At 40.5% G+C, this 23,558-nt stretch overlaps 2 protein-coding genes and 1 long non-coding RNA gene across 3 annotated transcripts in view; 1 reads left to right on the forward strand and 2 right to left on the reverse strand.

Moving 5' to 3' along the window:
- The window catches only part of PGM5 (phosphoglucomutase 5), a 69,170-nt gene extending 55,433 nt beyond the window's left edge, over window positions 1-13,737 (forward strand). The window contains exons 10-11 of the mRNA XM_059873615.1: window positions 1,973-2,107; window positions 12,192-13,737. Of these exons, the coding sequence (XP_059729598.1) occupies window positions 1,973-2,107; window positions 12,192-12,281 (225 nt within the window). The 3' untranslated portion in view covers window positions 12,282-13,737. The remainder of the gene's footprint in view (window positions 1-1,972; window positions 2,108-12,191) is intronic.
- On the reverse strand, window positions 1,318-16,012 carry LOC132341697 (uncharacterized). Its single transcript, XR_009490287.1, has 2 exons — window positions 15,108-16,012; window positions 1,318-3,285 (listed from the first exon to the last, which is right to left on the reverse strand). It is a non-coding gene; the product is annotated as an uncharacterized LOC132341697 (long non-coding RNA).
- A 4,125-nt stretch (window positions 16,013-20,137) lies between these two features.
- Window positions 20,138-22,814, reverse strand: TMEM252 (transmembrane protein 252). Its single transcript, XM_059837003.1, is given in 2 exon segments — window positions 20,138-20,486; window positions 22,322-22,814. Coding segments are annotated over 2 exon segments (696 nt in total). The 5' UTR covers window positions 22,669-22,814.
- Window positions 22,815-23,558: the final 744 nt, after the last annotated feature.

Here is a 23,558-nt window from a genome sequence, read left to right on the forward strand (position 1 = left end):
GATGTAAGGGAGACTTTTTTTTTTACAATGGGAGTGGTGGGACACTGGAACAGGTTGTCCAGAGAGATGGTGGATACCCCCTCCTTGGAATTATTCAAGGTCAACTTGAATGGGGCTCTGAGCAACCAGATCAGATTGAAGATGTCCCTGCCCACTGCAGTGAGCATGATGACCTGATGACATCAGGACTGGATGACCTTTAGAAGTCCTTTCCAACCCAAACCGTTCTATGACTCTGTGATTATCAAACAATGCTTTATTTGGTGCTAAAGATGTTTAGGCATATATCTGAGGAAACAAAGGTTTTACTTAGGTTTTACTTATACTTTAGAATATTGACACACTACATTTCCAACATCAGTGTCTCTTGTCAAGCTGGAAAAATAAAATGCATTTATTTTAATTCTCGACTTTTATTTTTTAATGGCTTACTGCCCTTTAAACAGAAGTAGCAAGGATCTCAGTTTGCGCACTAGACCTTTGACAGCAGAAGGACAAAGGGGAAGAAAAGTTCAGTGGCTTATCAGAGGTTGTACTTAGTCTAAGGATACTGTTTACATAAACGGAACTAGAATGTGTATTAGTGCACAGCTGGTAGAATATTGCAACACTACAACTATTTATCTGTGCAATTTAGTCCTCTGACCTTAATGGCCTTCCTGTACAGAAACTGTGGATCCAAGATTATGGCCTGTGGTCTGTAAAAAAAAGTGTTTGTGTATGCAGTACAACAGTGGGGAGGAGAAAAAAAAAAAAGTGAAGATGGTAGCAAAGAACAATTTTTTAGTTAATTAATGAATTAATCAATCCTCTTTATTATGCACACAGTTAATGTGCATGGATTAATGTACTTGAAATTAATTAACACCTTAAATTTTCCAAATTGTACTGTAGACTTATTGAAATTCTTGCAGTCATAAATTGACATGTAGTATTTGAAGGGTAGCAGCTGGTCCTGTCTCTTGCATGCACTACTGACAATAATTTTTTGATCTAGGGATTCTGTAGCTGTTTTGTAGGCCACTTACCTTTAGTGATCTTATACCTATTTCTCAGGCTGCTGATTTTGTGCTCTGCCATGCAGAGTAAGAGCAAATCAAGTAAAAGAAATAAAAAACATCAGTAAGAGCATATTTATTATTAGGAGTGGGAGGGAATGCACAGCATCTTTTCTAGTGTTCAGAGGGCAAAAAAGAGTAGTGAGTGTGTCCTGGTTTAGGGCAAATTTGGGAGAGAATCCCCAAAAAGGGCTTCTCCAAAAACAAACCCTCACGGCCCCTCCCCCAACCGGTTCGGGAAGAATTCCTCGGAGAGAAGTGGAAAGAACCTGTTTATTTGACAGGCACAGCACCCCCCAGCACACACAATGAACAATACCGGATGACACCACTCTTCCACTGCTCTGAAAAAGATGGCAAATTCAGAAAAGCCTCTCCTGGGGATGGTCGCTGTTATCAGTCCCTCCGGCACTGGGGCAGCTGCTGCAGCCACAAGATGTAAACTCTCTCTCGGTGTTCTGAATCCCAGTCCGGAGCAGTCAGCAGGTCCAAATGGAGCGGGGGGGAACAGTCCAGAAAGGAATTTGGACTGTTTAGCTAAATTAACTAATGAGAAGGGGGGAAAAAAGGCAAGAGCAAGCGAAGCAGAAGTGAAGCAGAAGCAAGAGCGAAAGCAAAAAGCAGCGCTATATACTGGTACTATCTGTATGTCCTGCCGAGTGGCTGATAAGAGGCCCAAAACAAAACTCTCACTCTGCCAGTCTTAAAGGCACAGAACATGATATCCAGCATAAATTACACACACATGAATGGGGATAACAGTCACCCTAGGACAGAGTGTGTTGTCCAAAGTTGTGGGGAAAGAAGAATGGCATTCAGATGACTCTTCCTTTCACTTTTATTTTGGAGCAGTGGCTCGTAATTTGTTAAGGTACTGTGACCTTACATATATGATGTTCCTTCTCCTTTCCTAGGGGCTGCGGATTATTTTTTCAGATGCTTCCAGGCTCATCTTCAGAATGAGTGCTTCTAGTCATGTGAGAGCTACTCTGCGGATCTACGCAGAGAGTTATGAAAAGGATCCTAGCCAACACAACAAGGAACCACAGGTAAGGCAACAGGATTGTATTAAGTCAGTAAGTAGAGGACTGCCTCAGTAATAGCAGTGTCTACTGGTTTTCATCTTTGATCAGAAGCAACACTCAGTGCTTTGACCCATGTACTGTGTTTGGTGATGATTTCCCTAGTCTTGTGAGCGTACACCTTTTGAGGAAGGACCAGCAGTTTCAATCAATGACTTCAAGTCTGTTAAGAGAAGTCATGATAATGAGAATTTTTTTCAGAATTTTTTTAGAGTTGTGATTTGATTTATGGAACAGTTTTTAAAAAATAACATAACCATTTTTGAAGCAGATTATCTGAGAGCCACTTAATTAGGGCATCCCAAGGATTCTTCACAATCAGAGTACATTTAGGAAATATGGTTACCAGAGTCTAAACAATGTAGAGATTCCTTGTAAGGGAAAGACTTGCAGCTAAGAATTATCTCGTATCATAACCAGACTTTTTCCTAAGAAGAGTGAAGGTTAAGAGCAAGTTGCTGGATTGTCCAGTAGATGCCTTATACAATTCATAAAATAAATCATACTCCACACTCTCAGGTTCTTCTCAGTAAATGTTCTTTATGCTGTGATACAGAAGAGAGGACAAAGGATATTTCATGGGAAAGAAGTTAAGCATTTGGCTTGTCGTAAATCAAAACTCTGTAGTATTAAGTCTCATATAGTTGTGTCTTCATGACTAGAATGCAAATGCAAATCTACAAAAACATGTATGCTGTCAAATGAATTTGAACTCTAGGTAAGTGTTTGATGCTTCACCAGGTTCTGACTCTAAACTTAGTGATTTTCTCCTTATGCTGTTAAACAATGTGTATCAGTCATGAAAAGTGCTTCAGTTGTCACAGAAATGTTGCAGATCCCATGCCTGCAGATACATGAAATTCTTCTTGCATTTGCTGGAGAGAGGTGCATGAGGTCTCTCCAGAATACAGACGGTGTCCAGGGAGCAGCAGGAATGGGTCTGCTGCACAAGGCAGTAGGAGCCAGGCATCCAGACCTGCTGCACCAGTGCCCTCCTTGTCCAGGGGACAGTCCTACAGCAGAAAAGTGAAGAGGACAGGGCAGCTCTCTGGTAGCAAGCTCCCTCAACAAGTGATGGATCAGAGGCAGGGTTCATCTGGGGCAGCAGAAGTTGGTACCAGAGCTGGAGACAAGGATGAGTAGACCTACCCAGAAGACAGGGTCAAAGTCAAAACTAGAGACAAGATACAGCATATATATCAAAACAGTCTTTCAGGGAAAGAAACTGCTTATAGCATGGGCCTGAGGTCCACCCAGGCAGCAGAGGCAGAGATAAGGCTGGAGACAAGCACTCCTACAGCCTAGCTCAGGCAGGGACCAACACCCCTGGGGCAGACTGTAATGGGCCTTGGCCAGGGTGCAGGGGAAGGTCCTCAGGGGATCCTAGGCAGGCCAGTAGGGCTTATGACTGTCCTCAAGGATTTCAGAGTTTGGTCTTTTATTCAGCACACCAAAAGGATTTGTTATTCCCAAGGACAGAAAAAAGGCTGGAAGGGATTTTTTTTTTGTATTGGTAGTAGAGCCTGTCAGATAACAGCACTTTTGGCTGTTTAATCAGGATATTCACTAGTGAACAAATAATCCCAGGGGTAGAAACGTCATTGCCTTGAAACTTGCTACAGGGACTTTCCTGCATTTATGCAGTGCAGACAGGCATTTTAATATCCAGACTGCCTCAGGAAATACATGGTACTGTAAACACCCTCCTCATCTCCTGCCATGTGCATAACATCTGGGATAAATAGCAGTTTCATCTCAATTGATACAATAAATTCTTTATTTGGTTTCTCAGTGCATAATATTGCACAGTTCCCACTGCTTCTCTTTCCTTGCCCTGGCTGCATGCTTTGCCAACAACATGAGAGCATTAGGAACAACAAGGTTATAGATTGTATCTGACAGGCAGATGGTGGACTTCAAGACAGTGTATAAATTTTAGGAGATCCTCATGTACAAAAATAACTTAACATTTCCCAGGAGAACATTTGATAGTCTTCAGTGAAGTATGTAAAAGAATGTGAATAAAATACTCCTTTTTCAGAAAACAGCATTGCTAGGAAGGGGTGCCACAGTTTTCCTGATACTGTAATTCCTTTATTGTTCAGTTTGCTTTAAAGTTCATACTGACATGCACACATCTAAAAGAGGTGTGACAGATTTGAAGTTTCAAGAACTTTGTTGCCTATTTGCTGTCAGTAATAGGAACACAGCATAGATGTAGCTTGTCAGTTATGGAAAAAGCACTGACATAAAGGAGTATGTTAAGTATATATGTATACCTTATGTATTATGCTATTTCAGAAAGTTGGTACATTTTAAATGATATTTTTCTGTAGCTGAGGAGACAACTCTATGTGGTTTCTGTATTATTGCACTCTTTCTGAAACAACTGATCAAGAAAATATCCCTTCCATACCTTTTATATCATAAACCAAGACAAGATTATTTGATGATTGGCTGCTTAAGTAAATATTCAGATGGTCCTATTTATTGCACCACATCTTTCCAGCATCTTGTTTTAGATAATGCACTGCTCCATGTTTTTGCGTTGTGACAATTCCAGTCAAAACCTGAACTGAAAGGCAAAAAAACCTTGATATATCTTCTGTTTTTTGTCACAGAAGAGAAATGTCTCTGTCTTGACAGGCAACTCAGTCATGTTGAAGGTTCTGTTTTGTGGAATCGTTATGGTAATTAGCTGGACTTTGCCTTATACCAGCATCCTTTTTTTTCCCCCTTTCCTTTTCCAGACAAAGCCTTTTCCAAAATTAATCATCCAGCTTCACAGTAGTGTTCAAGTTCTTTTATTTTGCTTCTGTAGTCTTTGACAATGTAGCTTCTGATGGTGAATCTTTCACAGATAAGTAAACCTCTGAACTACTTTTTCCAATGTGCATGTTGAGATGTGCACATTATTCTGGACCACTAACTGTGGCACTTTTTGAGTTGAAGTGGACCTTCTTGACCTTTTGTTCCAGTTTATATGTAGGCCAGTATGTGTTGTAAACCATTGGTGTTAATGAATGTAAGAGTCACCCAAATCATATTTTAGTACTATCTTTCATGCAATTAATTGATAATACTTTCTACCTAGCATAAAGCATAGACAACTTCCTGACTTAGAACAAAAGTCTCCAGGGGAAAGTGGTAAAACATGCCAATAATGTATGTTTGAGGTCATGGACAAATGTAATAGCCATGACTTCTGGCTGTTGAAAGATCCATTTAAAGAAATTTGCAGAAGCAGCTTCATGGACACTGGGAAATAAGGGGTTGCTGCTTTTTTCCATTCAGTTCTTGCTGCAAGCCAGTATCAACAGTGAAAATCAGGAGCAATAAAGAAAAATTAACATCATACTCTCTCCAAAGTATATCAGAAACAGCTCAATGTTTTCAATTCAAACAAATCAAATTCAATTCAATGTATTACACATTTGAATATTGTGTAACTTTTAGAGTGGTGATGCAATCTAGATATAAAACAAACTCTTGAAAACAGTGCCCAACACTTTTCTAAAACTGAAATATTCTGCTCTAGAATTAAAGACCATTCTATTGATGTGGCTTATCACAGGTGATGCCCCTCGTCAATGGGGATTCCTGAGAACAGTGATTTCCAGATAGTTTTTATATGGAAGATTTATATCTAAGATTTATATCTATTTATATCTTTGTTTTTGACTATTCAAATAGGCATCCAACTACCATTTCAGAGAGCCTAGTTCATTACAACAAACAACAGGTTTCTCTCTGAAATCTTACATGATTTGGACCTTTATGCATTGGCATGTATCTTTTTCTAAGTGAACCGAGTTATGAGTTTTCTTAAATTAAATACAGTTGTAAAAAGTAGGGAGATATTCAATGGGCATGAGCTACTATAGTAAGACTTTGTTGGCCTTTAATCTCATTTATAGCCTTATTTTGTTAGGTCACCTCAATATTTGATATTTGTACATCCCCACATGTCTCCCTACATGTCTTGTCCTTTATTTAGCCACATGGATGTGTTATTGAACTTGGATAAGATTCAAACAGGAAGTTTCATATACAAAGAAAGAAATGATCCACCATGGTTGTATTTGTAAATCCAGTGTGTTCTTCAACAACATGTTTTGCTGCTGTTTCAGGATGTGTCCTGGAAAGAGGGTCAGTAGTCATTAGTCTCCATTATTTTGATGATGACTTAATTAGCTCTGTTTACAGTACATTATAATTTATTATGCAAATTCTGTCAGCAATAAGTAGGTGTTGACATAGAGTCACAGAATTATAAAATGGTTTGGGTTGGAATGGTCCTTAAAAATCATGTAATTCCAGCCTTCCTCACTATTGCTCAGAGCTCCATCCACACCTGACTTTGAAGATGGAGGATGGGACATACACAGCTTCTTGGGACAAGCCTGATCCAATGCCTCAGCAGCCCCACAGTAAAAAATTTCTTCCTAGTATCTAATCTAAACTATGCTCTTTCAGTTTTAATCCATTCCCACTTGCCCTGCTACTACATGTAAAAAGTTCTATGTCCTTTCTTGTAGGTTCCCTTTAGGTGCTGGAAGGCTGCAGTTAGATCACCCCCAGCCCTTCTGTTGCCAGGCTGAACAAATTCAGTTCTATCAGCCTTTCATCATTGGGCAGGTGGTCCATGCCTCTGTTCAGCTTGGTGTCCCTCCTTTGCACTTGCTTCACAGTTCATGTCCTTCCTGTGCTGGGACCTCAGAGCTGATGCAGCACTGTAGGTGGGTCTCATCAGAGCAGAGTGGAGCGGAGCAGAGTGGGGAGAATCTCCTCCCTGGCCCTGCTGGCCACCCTGCTTTGGATGCAGCCCAAGACATGATTGGCTCTCTGGGCTGTGAGTGCCCATGGCTGGGTCATGTCCAGCCTCTCAGCCAGCAGCACTTCCAAATCCTTCTGGGCAGGGCTGCTGTGATCTGTCCATCCCCCAGCCTGTGTTGGTACCGGGGCTGCTCTGAGCCAGGTGCAGCACCTTGCACTAGGTCTTAAAAATTCTATGAGATTCCCATGGGCCCACTTCTTGAGCTTGTCCAGGTCCCTCTGGATGTAATCCCATCTTTCAGGTGTGTCAAATGCACCACTCAGGTTCGTGTCATCTGCAGATCTGCTAAGGGTGCATTTGATCCCTTTGGCCATGTCATTAATGAAGATACTGCATAACACTGGTCCCATTATGGACCCCCAAGGGACACCACTTGTCACTCAAACCCAGTTGGACTCTGAGCCATTGATCACCACCCTCTGGATGTGACTGTCAAACCGATTCCTCATCCACCGAACAGTCCACCCACTGAGTCCATATCTCTTCAGTCAGGAGAGAAGGATGTTGTGGGGGACTGTGCCAAAGGCTTTACAGTAAAATGACAGATAAATGACATTTGTAACCCTTCCCTTGTCCACTGAGGCCATCACCCCATCACAGAAGGCCACTGGCTTGATCAGGCAGGATCTGCCCTTGGTGCAGTTGTGCTGTCTGTCCTGAATCACCTCCCTGTCCCATATGTGCACAGCTCTAGGGGCATCTGTTCTGTGATATTCCCAGGCTATGGTGGGGCTGACAGGTCAGTATTTCTCAGTATTCCTCCTTTCTACCCTTCTTAAAGGTGGGTACAATGTTTTTCCCTTTTACCAGTCACCTGGGACTTACCTGGGACTGCCATGACTTCAAATATCAAGGAGAGTGTGTGCAATTACATCAACCAATTCCCTCAGTTGTATTGGGTACTCTTTAAATGAGATGCAGTGAATCACAAATGCTGCAATTACTTTCACTGAAGACTAGTAAACAATGTGCTAGTTAGCCACGGAATCCTAAGATTAGCAGCAGCCAAGCAAAGACTTTGGGGCTTTTTTGCAAAGACTTCGGGAGTTGCTTCTTTGTGTTTTTATTGGAAAAGACTAGCCAATTAGAAAGGGAAAAAATGAAAAAAAGGTTAAGAATGCATCTAGATCATCAAACAATGAATTTCTGAAATGAGTTTTGAACAGTGAGCAGCAGAGAGAAAAACCCTGTGATTTGCAGGTGGATCTTGTTTAGTATATGAAAAATTCTTGTTATGTGTCATTGTATATGTGAGTGATTATAAAAAATGATTGTTTAAGAGATGGTCCAAGAGCAGGGAACTGAAATGAACAATCCAGAAGTCTTGGGTTCTATATCACTTCATTGGGACAAAATCAAAGGAATCTATATGGTTCTCGCTAGGCACATAAAACACTAAGCACAAGTGCAGCTAGACAATTATTGCCTCTTTGTTTATTTTTGATGGGTTTTTAGCATGACTCCTTTTAGCTATCAGAACATACAGTGCAGTCCATAAAAAATATATAAAATTGTTCTGGTTTAATCTGGCTAGAATTAATTTTCTTCTTACTAGGTGGTACAGTGCTGTTTTGGATTTGGTATGAGAATAATGCTGATAACACACTGATGCTGTAGTTGTTGCTAAGTACAAGTTAACCTATGTCAAGGACTCTCTCAGTGAGGAGGTCCACAAGAATCTGGGAGGCTCACCATGGAATCACCATAGCTGTGGCAGGTGACCTGAACTGGGCCAAAGGGATATTCCATACCACAGAACATCTTGTTAACTGTGGGAGCTAGCTGTGAGAGGCTGATGGTAGCTCAGATCAGGCTGATCATCAGTCAGTGGGTGGTGGATGCTGTGTTAGGCATAATTTGTGGGGGTTTGGTTGGATTTTATTCCTCGCTCTTTTTCCTTTTATTATTATTTTTGTTATTGTATCTTAGTTTATTTCAGTTATTAAGCTGTACTTATCTCAGTCCACAGGTTTTACATTTTTCCAATTCTCTACCAATCTGCCAGGGTCAGGGAAGTGAGTGAGCAGCTCTGGGGTACTTAGTTGCTGGCTGGAGTTGAACTATAATAAAAGTTTCGCCTTTACTGTTAAAATTCTTAAGATTTTCTTAGAGGACACATGGAATGTGGAGACTTACATCTGTTTGAACACACTCTTAGATAATGCAGCATGTTTATACTATTCAGGTAATTTAGCTTCAGATTCTTCTCAAAGTCACAGTGTGGAGTGAAGAAATTTTAAATCAACTGCGACTGCAAAGGAAATAAATAATGGGACAGTAATTATCAAATATTTCATGAATCGAGGAAATTAATTAATCAAACCTAATTTTCCCTCAAAGCTCTTTGTATATACTAGAATAGAGCTAATCTTTTGTGAACATAGATGTCTTCATGCTCCGCTTGGTTTCCATTTTCCTTCTGTTTATTTCACCTCTCATGCCTGCCCTCCTCTATTGCCAGGGGCAGAACAACTGCCTTCTTGACCTTTATTGTAATTCCATTTGAGATTACAGACAGACCATGCACAAGACTAGAGAGGTCAGTTTCCTTTTTTCCTGTGGAAGGTTTTATTCTTCTCAGCCGAATCATCTGAACACCGCCAGAGCTGTGGATATTACAGCGTCCGTTCAGTTTGTTTCACAATGAAACACATCCCTTAGATCCTTAGGGCTGGTGGCTGGAGCATAAACCTTTCCAAAGACTTCTGGGTGTTTTTGGAATGGAAGGCCATAGCAGGCACACTGTGCTGAACTTCATGTAGAGCTCTTAGGGCAGAAGCTCTGCAGGATGTACAGGCACATGCTCAGCTTTTTCACATGCAAACAGGTCCATCTCAGCCCTTCTTAACTTTTTGAGAAACCTGATGCATCATTTGGACAAATCTTATCTGCAGCCTTGATTGGAAGAGAGGAAATTGTGGGGAATTTTCTTGCAAAATCACAGAGAGAAAAATTGCTAATGAGCAAAGAGGAATTATATGTGTCTGACAGCTCTGGTACAAATTATTCCCAAGGAAAAGGCTTTTAATCTGTATTTGCCTGATGTTAGATATCTCCTACTTGATTTATTTTCTCTTAATCATTCCTCCCAACTGTTTTTTTAGAGATATAACTTCTGTCTGTGATTATTAAAGCAAGATTCTGATTAAGTCAGTTCTGTTAATTTTCAGTTCTTATATTTTATCTAAAGGGTAACATGCCATATGTCCTAAACAGTTGCTAAGAGATAAATGGGCTATTTAACATCCGGAGTCATTTCAGTTGTCACTTAGAGTTGAAATGTCAATAGTAAAGTTTTACAATTTCTCAAGTAGACAGAACCAATAAAAACAACTTTTTAAAAAGATCTCCGTGAGATACAGAAGTCTTTCTAGAGGAATATTAGTGATAAATGATTGTTGGCTGAGATTTATCTCTTGCAACTGAAATGTAAGCTATTCATGGCAGAGGTAAAGGAATTTTTAAAAGGCATATGTAGTCCTAGTTTCTTGTTATTCTGTCCTGTTCTTGCCATTCCATATATGATGCACTTTTGCCTTTTTAACGTATTTTGGAGGAAGAAAGTGTAAAAATTAAATTGAAGTGTGGAAAGACAATTAAAAAAGGACTTTCTCGGTTGAGAAGCATGATTGCAGCAAGCAGAGTACTTAGTAGTAATTGGAATCATTTGGCAAGCTAAATTGTTTTTGTAAATGTGTGTCACATAAACTCATTTGATTCCATGTTTTGTTCCAGCATTTTGTATAGAGTTGCTTGTGGATTTTCTTTTAAATTCAGAGTGCATTTCTTGCCTAAAAAAGCATGGTCCAGTAAAGTGGGTCAGGAGAGTTGCTTTTTAATTTTTCTTGTACTTTTTAGATTAAATAAGGAAGAGGTTTCTTAGGTGAGTGCTGGAGAACTTCAAATGCTTTAGTCTCATCCAGACCTTATAAATTGGCACATTTTAATATTTACTTTTGCAGCATTTGCTCACAGATGAGAATTTGTGCTCTCCATATTAATCTTCTCTAAGTATGTTTGACTTTAATAGACTTGTGTTCTGCTTCAGTGATTATTCAGTAGATAGATATCTACAAATATGGGGCTTTTTTAACAATAACATGTCAGACTGCTCACACTTGTGCATAACTGAGCTTAATCATAAACTCACTTGACACCAATGGCATTCATGGTTTTATTCCATGACTCTGCTTGCACAGTTAGTCTCTTCACTCTTTTGATTTAACTGTCTGACTGTTTGCATAAATAAACCTCATCCTGTCAGAAACTGTCAGGTGGGTGAAACGGATTCAAAGTATTGATTATACGGGCTTATAAAAAAAGATATCTGTACATTTCAGCTCTCCAGAATTACTGTTCTGTTTCATTTGATTCTCAAACCTAATATATGTGAAGCTGGAATTAGTTTATTTGAAAGGGACAGCTGTAGAAAATCTCTAGGGGTCAAAGAATTAGTTTGGTAAGCAAATATATGAGTCTCTGAAAAAAAAATTTTTACACAAAATTCAGTTCTGCCATTTTATCTTTGTGAATCATTTAACTAACTGAAAGAAGATGCAGTTGCCATTAAAAAAAACAGTGTTTTACTTGATTTTCATGTGGTACTGTCATAACTGTCATCTGTACTCACCCGTTCAGGCCTATAAATGGCTATTTAATAAGGCCTGTAGCCTGAAACTTGAAAGTTCACGCTGTTCTGTTGGAATTTATCCTATTAATACAGTTGCATGTGCCATTAGTTAAAACACACTTCTGTGAATTATGTTAAGGTAGTTAGTTGTCACAGTATCTTCTGACCCTAAGCTTCACATATTAAGTGTATTTAGGAAGAAAATATCATCTGTTTGACTTCCCCTCATCAGAATAGAAACAAGTCTACCTCTGTTATTTCTGGGTTGTTTTGTACTGCAGATTGCAAAGAGCTCCACATTTCCTGTTTCACAGAGAGTGATCAGTACAGTGTATATTTACTGTTTCTCTTTTCTGCAGAGCTTAGGTATACTCACTTATGTAACACTTCACAAAACATGCTAAGCATGATACTTCATTGTGTCAAGTATAGCAGCAATAGACAGCATAGCTGTGTCAGTTTTTGATATTGTGATATTGTTATTTACTATTGTATCATTGTGCAGTTAAAAGAAGGATTTATAAATGTGAAATGTCTTTTGATATTTCTGCTTTATGTAATTCAATGTATTTCTTTACCTTTAGGCTGTGCTGAGTCCTCTAATTGCAATTGCACTGAAAATATCTCAGATTCATGAGAGGACAGGACGAAAGGGACCCACTGTCATCACTTGAAGCCACAGAAGATTGTTAAGCCAGGGCCAAAAGAGCAACAGCAAGGAAGAGACAGACTCTTGTTAAAACTTGTTAGCCATTTGTGCCTTGTATGGATTTAAAAGTTAGGTGGGAAGAAAAATTCAATATAACATTAAGCATAATCATTTGCATTGATCTCCAAATGAAATAGTGTATTGACTTGTTTTACCTGCAGTATCATAATTTCTGATAACAGTATAACCAAAGAAAGAGGCCTTAATGTTCAAATGTTGTCAGTAATGTTGCCAAAAATGACAACTGCTTGGTTTTGAATGCTATGATAAAAGTTGGAGAAATTTCAGTAAGGGGGAGGGAGAGAAGGAGGAGTTGCAAAGCAAAGACATGCTTGGTGAGTATTGTTTGGGATTCTTGTCACGTTCTGGTAGGTTTTTGAAGAGGTGTACAGAGCATGTCTGAGTCACAGGACTGTGTACTAAGCTTTGCATGGGGTGTATTTCCTCCCCTGGCTCCATGCCTCCTTTCAGGCCTCTCTGGTTGCTCACAGATGCACACTGACAGCAGTGTTGTACACACACTTACGCTTGCTCCCAAAGATGGGGTTTTCCATACTTTTTTACCCCTGCTTTTAAAACCTATCAATGTGACTTGTGCCTTTAGATTTTCCTTATTTTTTGACTCTTTGGTTGTTTTCCTCCCAAAGGAGGCCTTTGTTCTATAAAGCTGATTTTGTCCTTCCAGCAATATGTCGGGTATGGAATCTGACTGTCTTCCATAATATTCCTCATGCAGGAGATGATACTGGTGCTTACTGTGTTTGAAAGATAATCTCTGCAAGTTCAGCAATTCTTTATGGAGTTGCAGAAGTTTTTTTAAGTCTTTGGAATACTCGTGCTCCACTTACCACAAACTGAGTGAGAGGGAATCCAACCCTAATCAATTGCAAAGAAATACTAGTCTGACTCACCCTCTGGACATGGTTTCTATTAGATTTTTGGTAACAGTGGATCATGCAATAAACATTTGGGGAGTGCAAGAGATGTTCCCGGCATAGATCTGAGAAGGCTGTTGGGGATATGGACATCAGCATTTTTCTGCCTGTGAAATGATACAGCAGTTCTAGCTACAATACTGTGCTCTGAAAAAGAACACAAACACGTTATGCATGTGATTTGCTTGAAAGCTTTGCTTCCTTGGGAACGGTGTGATCACTTGTATCATTCGTCAAGGTGGCTTTGTGCAGCTTGCCTCTTTGCAGTGTATTTCAATTCATTGTGGCTGTCAGATTTTAGTACAATTTATATAATATTGCAGCAAAGGAAATTGTTTAAATTTCTTTCAACACTTCTGTCAGAAAATGGCTATAGCACTTAGTATACAATAAAGAGTAATGCTGTATATCTGTCTTAATACATAATTGTGGACAAGACACCCTGCACTTTCAAGCATCTTAATAAAGTTGCCTTTATTAGAATTACATTATTACTTAATTGGCTCTAAATAAATGAGGTATGTTCTCACTTAGTGTCCTGCCTTACCATGAAATGTTCCCACAAACCAAAAGAGATTTTAAGACTTTAGTTCTTTTTATAAAGAATTTTCTTTTATATGATCATGACCGTGACATCCTCACACAGTTTGGACATCTACTTTATTATGTAAGACACAGAAACCTTGTTTATATAATATTGTGTATTTATTTTATATATATTTCTATATTTTATATATATATATCTTTATATTCAATTTCTCTAGGTGCAGGATAACAATCTCCTAACTAGTAGATCACACATAGTCAAGCATAGACACATTCTGGATTATGACAGTTCAAATTATTGGGTTGTGTGGGGGAACATTCTGAAAATCAATCCACTAAAATTTCTACAATCTCTTACACATTCTCTGATAATGAAATTATTTTTGATCACACAGTGAACTAGCTGTTTATACTATGGAGTTCCCCATTTGCCAAGCTTTGCTGAAATGAGAATACAGTTTGAAAAGTAAAATATACTGAAGCTTTCAGGATCTGCACTGCATCTTTGAGGATGCAGTGGGAAGACTCAAGAACAGATGAAGACAGAATACACTGGTGCTTTTATCAGAAAGCTGTCACTAGAGCTGCAGTAGATGGCAGTCTACTTTCATGAAGGCAGTCATCATAAACAAAGAGCATGTTTTAAAATCTCTGTATTGACTTTGTCCTGAGCTGGAGAAACATTAGTTGTGCCTGTGTATGGAAATGGAGAAAAGGGCTGTTTGAGAAAAGGGTTGTTTGAGTCTGGTTTTGAACAGCTGTCAAGCAGCAGACTTGCAGAAGTAGCCTAACTTGAAGTCACCATCCCTTTTTTATGGTGATGGGTGATACTGATAAAATGTTACTGGTATTTTCCACCAGTTAACTGCTTTTCTCTGCCAGAAGATGAATAAAACTTTGTGAGGCTCAAGCCCAGCTCTTTATATCTGAAGTACGTGGGAGAGGACTGTAGCCACATGGAGTGTGCTGCATTTCCTGAGGTCATTTAATTATTAACTTGATAGATGAATATGTGAAAAAAAGCAAGTTATATGAACTTACAGAAAGATGCAGAGCTCCTAAAACCAGACCATGCATTTAGCAGAAGGAAAACTATTATTAATACTATTCATCTTATCACAGTGTCGCACTGTGACAGAGACCCACACCCTTTTGTGCTATTGTTGAATGAGCAGCTTCCTCCAGTCTGGAAGTTGCAAGATTCCTGTATTACTCAGCTGTGATTGCACAAACATTTATTTGGATCATTCTGTTTCCTAAACCCTCATATTTTCTCAGTGTTTGGAGACAATTTGGAAAGTACTACTCACCTGAACCAGAGCATCACAGAATCCTTGAGGTTGGAAGGGGCCATCTGGTTCATCATGACTAAAATCACCTATGTCCCAGATCACAGCAGAGTCAAGTAGAGAAGGCTGCCCAGGACCATGTGTAGTTGGTTTTAATTATCTCCAAGGGCTGAGATGCCAGAATTTCTCTGGGCAACCTGTTTAGGTGATTGACTACTCCCATAGGGGAAAAAAGAAAAAAAAAAAAAGGGCAAAACCAAAAACTGAATAGCAAAACCTTCTGGAGAGTTCAGATGGAATTTCTTGTCATCCAGTTTGTGCCCATTGCCTCTTGTCCTGTCACTGAGAAGAGCCTAGGTCCATGCACTTCTTTGTTTCCCACCAAGTATTTCTAGAAATCAGTAAGATCCTTCAAGAGCCTTCTCTTCTCCAGACTAGACACTCCCAGCTCTCTCAGTTTATCATCATATGACAAATTTTCCAGTCCCTTTATGGTCCTTTGCTGGAGGCACTCTGGAATGTTCGCGTCTGTTTTGTGCTTGGGAAGCTCAGACCCGGACCCAGCACTCCAGATGTATCTTAACTCTACCAGTGCTGAGCAGAGGGAAAGGTTCACCTTCTTCCAGCTGCTGCTGCTGGTTTTTCTGGTGCAACTCAGGATGTCAATTGCTGTCTTTGCTGTGCAGGTGAGTTGCTGGTGAGTTGACAACTTTTTGTTAAGCACGTGACCCCCGGATCCTTCTTTGTGTAGCTGTTTTCCAGCCCACTGGCTGCAGCATGTATTGCTGTCTGGGCTTGTTCATCCACAAGGGCAGGACTTCCCTTTGTTGAACTTCAATGTTGTAGAAGGTTGTTGAGTTGGTTAAGCACAACTGACCTTTCATAAATTCTTCCTGCTGCTAATTGCCTTCTTGTCCTTGCCTTTAGCAAGGGTTTCCAGCATTGGCTATTCCATCATCTCCCCAGGAACTAAAGTGAGGCTGACCAGCCTATAACTTCCTGGATCCTCCTTCTTTCGGGGACAGGAGTGATATTTGCTCTCTTACCTCAGGGACCACTTCTGGTTACCCACAGTCTTTCAAAGGCAATAGAGGGTAGCTTGCAATAGCATGACTTAGCTTCTTCAGCTCTGTGCATGCCATCCTAAGTCATTCCATGGATGTCCTGTTTTTTCTAGTGCTTCCTGACCTTTTCTTCCTCCATATTTTTCCTCTAGTCTCAAAGGCCTAAACTTCTGAAAGACTGCTTTTTTACCAGTAAAGATGGAGGCAGAGAAGGCATTGAGTGCCTCTGCTTTTTCAATGTCCTCTTTCAACTCACATAGAAACTGTAGAAGCTGTAGAAACTTTCCCCATTACCCTTCACATTTCCCATCTGCTCTAGTTTCAGCCCATACAGAGTTATTTTTGCATTTGCTGGGATGGAGGTATGGGAAGGTCAAGGAGGCTGGAGCTGTATGGATGTGTACAAGTGATTTATTCTATACTAGTCATGTCATTGCTGTAGGGCATGGCTTTGGGTATAAGAAAAGGCAGAGTGGAAGGACAGACATTTTTGTTCCCTCTTTAACTGTGAGAGTAAAGTGCTGAACAGAGTGTTGCAGTCAGTGTGGTCTTGGTGGAGCCATGCGGACTGGCTAGGGAGAGTTGTCCATCATTGTTTTCCACTGTCTCAGATGTGGAACAAAAACCCCTGGATTGGCTGTGGTAATGTCCACCCTTTTCTCCTTTGTCTCTGGAAAAGCCACGTCGTCCCCAGGGATGCGGTAACACCCGCCGTTTTTATCCTTTGTCTCAGGAAAAGCTGCATGTTGCTGGTCATGGTAACAACAGGATAGTTGGACTTCCATAAGCATTTTTGGCCTGTAATCGCCCTCTTTTATATATTGCTGTTATTACTATTGTTGTTGTTACTGTTTGTTTTCCTTATCTTATTTTTTTTCTAGTAAACTGTTGTCTCAACCCATAATCTCTCTTTGTCCCTTTCTCACTGGAAGGGGTCAGGGGAAGGGAAGTGGCTGTTTGGAGCTTAATTTCCAGCTGATCTTAAACCACAGCATCACCTCGTTCAGCTCCAGGTGGGCTTTGGCTTTCCTCATCTCATCCCTGCATGATTGTACAGTGCTCTGCATTCCTCCTAATTCATCTGTCCCCGCTTCCACTTACCATAAATTTCCTGTTTATATGTGAGTTTAGTCAGGAGCTCTCTGGCCATCCATGTAGGCCTTTTGCTGCCTTTGTTTGAGCTCTGCATATCAGGCTGAACAATTTCTGAGCTTAAAGGAGGTGATCTTTGAAAATTAAACAGGTCTCCTGGGCTCATCTTTTTCTCCAGGGCCAGAACCCATGTGACTCTTCCAAGCAGCTCTGAAGATGTTAAAGTCTGCTTTGCAAACGTCAGTTCCACTCTTTGCTATTCTCCCTCCTCTCAAATTTCTGAATTCACTGTCTTGTGACGTCTCGTGATCCCTACAGCAAAAACCTTCACATGCCCACACATTTCTTCTTAAGTGCCAAGATTGGCTTCTCAGTCACCAGTGTTAGGAAGTTGTTTGTCAATGCACTGAATCTGTTCTGTTCTGCAGCTTTAGTTTGACCAGTTCATATCCTTCAGCCCTTCACCAGTTAATATCATTCAGATCCTTCCCAGCCTTCATTTATTTTAATGTAAAATTTCCAGCTGCTTCTCTTGGCAAAGATAAATTCATGCTATTGAATACAATGGAAAGCAAAATGTTTAAAACCTTTTGCTGCCTTAAGATTATAGACGTTTTTGAGCTCATTGCCCATAGAAATTTTCATTAAGTTCATAATCATTAGCTGAAAAGAGAATCTTAAAACCGGATTGTATCAAAATATTAGGTATTAATGTGAATTTTCCCCCTATCTCAGTAACTTTTTGGTATCAAATACTTTATTGCATACTGCAGGTTGAAGATGCATTAATTCTCAGTTTCACATTTCTGGATCCATTATGACCCCACAACATCTGCAAAGGGCTGGCGCTAAAAAGGGGCACTGCAGGACTCTCGTGGAATTGGGAGAAAGGAAAGAACTTCCTGGCTGTTCATAAATATATGTAAAAATGCTCTGAATGTGTTTCCTATAGCAAACCACTCCAAGAGCAGACTTCAGTGATGGTCCTGCAACACTTACTTAGTATGACCCAGAACTGTAGTCCCAGTCATTTTCCACTCTCTCAGTCTTGCTTTAATATCACCTAGTGTAAAACTTAGATTTCCACGGGGAAGGGAAAAAAAAAAAAGCCAGACATGCAGAGGATTTTGCTGTGGGATATCTCCTGGTTAATAAGTCTTGCCTGCTGTGGTTGGTGCCTGCACTAATACTTGCACAGTGCTTGCTGCCTTCAGAATCTGGGACTCTGGAGTAAAGAAGCAGGAGATTTTGGAGGATGGATAAGGTAATGCTAGGAGGTAAGGCCATAACGAGGTCACTCAAGCAGATCCTCTCTTTAACTGTTTTGGAAATAATGTGTTGTGTTCCTCTGATTTTTATTGTTCTCTTGGTGTGCTGCTTCTCAGTCACTTTGAAAAATATTTATATCTGCTGTCTCTTTCAGGGACTCTTTTTTTCTCCCTCTGGGTACTTTTCTACATTTCACATCCACAAGTTGTCCTGAAAGGTTTTTTTTTCCTCTGTAGCTTGTCCACCCTTTTTTATTCTTCTTTTCCTTCTACTTACAGCAACTGCAGAACTGTGTGTTCTTCCCATAAAGGATGAAATTCTCTGAAGGACAAAACCAGTGCAACTGTCAGTTCCCTAGCCTTAGCCATGGCTACCACCATGGTTTGCATGTACAGCTGTAATGCTTAACTTGTAGTCTTACAGAATGTGAACATCTGGAAAGTGTGATAGCTTTTCTGTCTCACTGGTCTGTTACAAAACCAGGAATAGGTTTTGTAAAGGAGCAGGTTGCCCAGAGAGTTGATTCATGTCCCATTCCTGGAAAAATTCAAGGTTAGGTTGGACAGTGCTCTGACCATCCTGATCTAATTGAAGACGTATCTGCTCATTGCAGGGGCTTGGACTAAAATATCTTCTCCAACCTAAACCTTCCAACCCAGAAAGAAAAATTCCATCCAAAGTAAATATTACAAGTTCAAATCTGAGTGAACCCTCATGAAATTTTTTTTGCCATCTGGAATTACGGATGACAGTGGCCTGGATGCAAATTTGCCTCAGTGATTTTGTGGGAGGAAGGATATATGTAACAGAAGAAGGATGAGTCCAAACCTGTCCTTTTTCTGGTGTTTGTTGTGTAATTATGAAGTCACTTGTGTAAGAAACAGGATACAGAGTCCATTTTTCAGTTCCCACAATCTTGAGTAAGCTGTGACAGAAGCAACTGCTCTTAGAATTGGCTCAGTAGAATCAGAGATGATTTTTCCTCCTGCAATTGATAGTTCCCTCTGAGGAGATGTAAGCATAACCAGAGCTGTCCGTTTGGCAGTTAGGTGGTGTAATTTATTGTGCCCTTATCCTGAATCATGGGCACCTTGTATCATATAAGCAAATACAAGGCATTTGTTTTAAATACAAAATTTATTCATGAATTCACTAGTAAAATAGCAGTTCTTTATACCCCCCACATAAAACAAATAACTTGAAAGGCATACAATAAAAAATAATCAGTTGCAACAAATAATCTGCAAATTTCAAACGAAAGCTAAGTTAATAGGTTTCCCAAGTCAGTTAATGTCTCAAAACCAGAAATGAGAGCTTTCTTCTAAAACTCCTTATGAAGCACAAGTCAAGATTGATAACACCATGGTGCTTCATTTATCTTGCAGTATAAGAAACTCCTATTGCCAGAGATGGTGACTTCTAGTAGACACAGCCTGAGCATTTCTATCTCTCTGGAGATTAATTCTAATTTGAAATACTGAGCGCTTTTACATATCCCTCCAACTCCATTCTAAGTCACAAATGATCAGTGTTTTCCCTGTGCAATTTCACCTTAAGTAGTGTTACTATTAGGGATCACTGACACAAGTCTTCCTCCAGTTTTCCCTGCTTTGCAGATGCAGGATTTTACTGGCTGCCTGTCTCTCATGTTTTGGCAGGTGTTGCTCTTCCTGAGGTCCTCTGGAAATCTGTATCCTGTTGGCAACTGATTTCTTGCATGAATGTATGAGAATTTAACCCCCTTCTGGGGCCTGGGTCTTGGCCAGCTGTTTGCTGTTGCTCCAGAGATAATTTGTATGGTGGTGGCTGTTCCTGCTCATTTGTTTCACTGACAAACTCTGCACTGCTTTCACTGTATGGAGGAGGAGGAATATTGATGAATTCTTGCTGCTTTATTGTGGAGGCAACTGACAGTGGGGAGACCAGCTTTTCAGGATCTATGCTGTCTTCATAAGAGGGAGGATAGAAGTCAGGCCTAAAATAAACAAACCAAAAAGAAACACATTGTGGTGAAGTGTGATTTATCTCACAGACCTTGGTTAGATGCTTTATCTGTTATGTTTCCAAAATTTAGATGAGGCTTTTACTGTAAACTGACATCTAAGTGTGTTTAAAGAAGGAAATACATTAATATAAAATGTAGACATAACTGGTATCATTTGCCTTGCCTTTGTAAAAATGTTTTATTAAAACTCAGCACTCCAAAAAGACAAGACTTCCCCATGAAAATTCCCAACCATGGCATACGAACAGACATGCTTGTGAGTATTTTAACAAGGGAGAGAAAAGTTTAATTTGGAAGAAGAATGAGATCAGTGTTCAAAGTTATGTATTATTGCAATAACCATTGTTTTCCACAGTTTAAAAATAAATTTGGTATGTTTCTGCTTATCTAACCAAAATTTACTGAATGTTGCTTTTATAGTGCCTTTAGAACACCTTTGTCAGTGTGTCTAGTATGGTTTTCACAACAGTCTATGAAAAGAAGTTTGTATCCAGTGACCATGTTAAAGAGTTTTGCCAGGCCTAGTGCAGTTAAACTCTCTCTCTCAAAGCATCAGACTTTGTGAAGAACAAAGTCACGGGGTCACAGAATGGTTTGGGAAGGGACCTTAATGATCGTTCAGTTCCTGCCATGGGCAGGGCCACCTTCCACTAGACCAGGCTGTCCATCCAACCTCACTTTGAGCGCTTCCAGGGATGGGGCAGCCACAGCTTCTCTGGGCAACCTGCTCCAGTGCCTCACCACCCTCACAGTAAAGCATTTTTCCCCCATGTCTAATATAAACATAACCTTTCTCCATTTGAAACCATTTCCCCTTGTCCTGTCACTACATGTTCTTTTTGGAAGTCCCTGTCCATCTTTCCTGTAAGTTCCCTTCATGTACAGAGTGCTGTAGACTCACTGGGACCTTCTTGGGGCTGAGTAAGTCCAGCTCGCTCAGCCTGTCATCACAGGAGAAGTGTTCCATTCTCCTGATCATCTTCATGGCGCTCTTCTGGACCCACTGCAGCAGGTCTACGCCCTTTCTGTGCCAAGGATGCCAAATCTGGATGAAATGCTCCAGGTGGGGACTCACAAAGACACAGCCGAGGAGCAAAATGCCCTCCCTCAACCTGTTGGTCACACTTCTTTGGATGCAGCCCAGGACACATTTGGCTTTCTGGGCTGCAGGTGCACATTGCTGGGTCGCATTGACCTACTTCATCAACAAAACCTGCCCCAGGATCTTCTCCCCAGGACTGCTCTCAAACCATTCTCTGCCCAGCTTGTGTTTGTGCTTCAATTTGCACCAACCCAGATGCAGAACCTTGCACTTAGCCTGGTTGAATTTCCTGAGGATTTTAAATGGGGGGGGGCAATTAGACAATAAAATTTAAGCAGGAGCCATATGATGAATGAGCAGAGGCCCCTTGCATACCTCTTCTTCTCCCTACACGAGCGCCCAGCAGCATCTTAAATTGTCTGCTGAGATGGATCTCACTATGCTCCTGTGTGAAGTTGGAATAGCTGCACCTGCTGCCTCCATGCATGGCTTTGGAAGCTTTGGGAAGTCTGAAACTTTCTCTGTTTCATGTAGAAACTTTCTCTGTTTCTGTATGTCACCTTAGGTATTGTTTGCATGAATGGCTGTTTGCACATTGCTGCTTGCTCTAGCAAATAAAATTTCAGACTACAGTTCTCTCCACAGAAAAATAATAAAATGGCTACAGGATTTTCATTTTGTAAAAACCTTGTATTGCTTCTTTCTTTTCACAGTATGCTTAAAGAATAGCATCCCTCCCTCCCAGTTTATCTGCAACACATACCTGTCTATGGTGCAGACATGTGGTTCTCTGTGGCTGGGATATCGAATGAAGATGCCAAGGGCCCTGTATGTCAGGACTTCGTGGAAAGTGCTCCAGAAAATGCCAGTAACAAGGAGACAGAGCCCCAAAGCTAGCAGGCAATAAAACACTAGCTTGTTGCTCCCACATCTGCACATGGAGGAATTCGTGGACATGCAAAGTACTCCCAGGCAAATAGTGGAGAAACTGAGTAAGAGCATAAAAAGACGAATGAAAGTAAAAAGACCTTTTGGCATCTTTTGCAGAAGACACAGCCCTTTGCTCCTGTCTGCTGTCTGTTTGTTGGCTCTCTCTGCTGTACTTCTCATATTCACGTTGGGTACTTTATATGCTATGGGACCAACTGGCCTGTAGACAGTTAAGAGAAGCAGGCAGTTTTAACCTACTCATTAACTCTTTGAAGACTTATAAACTCTTTTGAGATTAATTTGTAACCTTCTACCTACTTTAGGAAGGAAGCAGAATTTTCCTGAACCATCCCTTTGCTGCTGTAATCTCTGGAGTGTAAACTTGGACTGCTCCCTTCATTGCTGATTTGCAGAGGTTTATACACTTCACTGCTTATGAACAAGACCTGTATTTGTAAAATTTTACTTACTTGACTTTAAAAGAAAAACAACCAACAACCAGCAAAGGTGCTCTTCATAAATCCCCATTAAAAGTTTGAAGGGAAAATATGCTTTATATAAATGCAGACATTGACATGGGAGGGGAATGGGCATAGGCAAAAACTGCTGTTTTCTGAGGGGGGGATGTCATCTCACCTTTTCTCTCTGACTTGCCAAGATAAGCTAGCACTAAAGAATATTAGTGTCTGACAGGTGTCAATCTAGGTTCAACAAAGGATTTATTTCTCTAAGCACTATGTGTTGCCATACAGTACCTTGGTCCTGAGAGCCTAGAAAGCTGACGTGAAGCACTTGCATGACCTACACAGTCCATAAAGGAGTCCAGCACCTCCGACTGGGACACAGGGCAGCCTTGAGGGGTGTTTGTGAGCTCCCAGAAGAAGTAGCAGAAGGTAATGCATCTCTTACTGAGCAGTTCTCCTAGACACGGAGTTACCCCAAAGATATGCTGGGGTCTGAAGAGCATTCTTAGCTTTGTCTCCAGCTGCCTAACTTGCATAGTCATTATTGGATGGGTATTACAACAGCCAGCTCACGCCTCCCTATACTGGTTTGTAAGGTTCAAGTTG

The sequence above is a fragment of the Haemorhous mexicanus genome, chromosome Z, assembly GCF_027477595.1.
Source record: "Haemorhous mexicanus isolate bHaeMex1 chromosome Z, bHaeMex1.pri, whole genome shotgun sequence".
Taxonomy (NCBI): Eukaryota; Metazoa; Chordata; class Aves; order Passeriformes; family Fringillidae; genus Haemorhous; species Haemorhous mexicanus.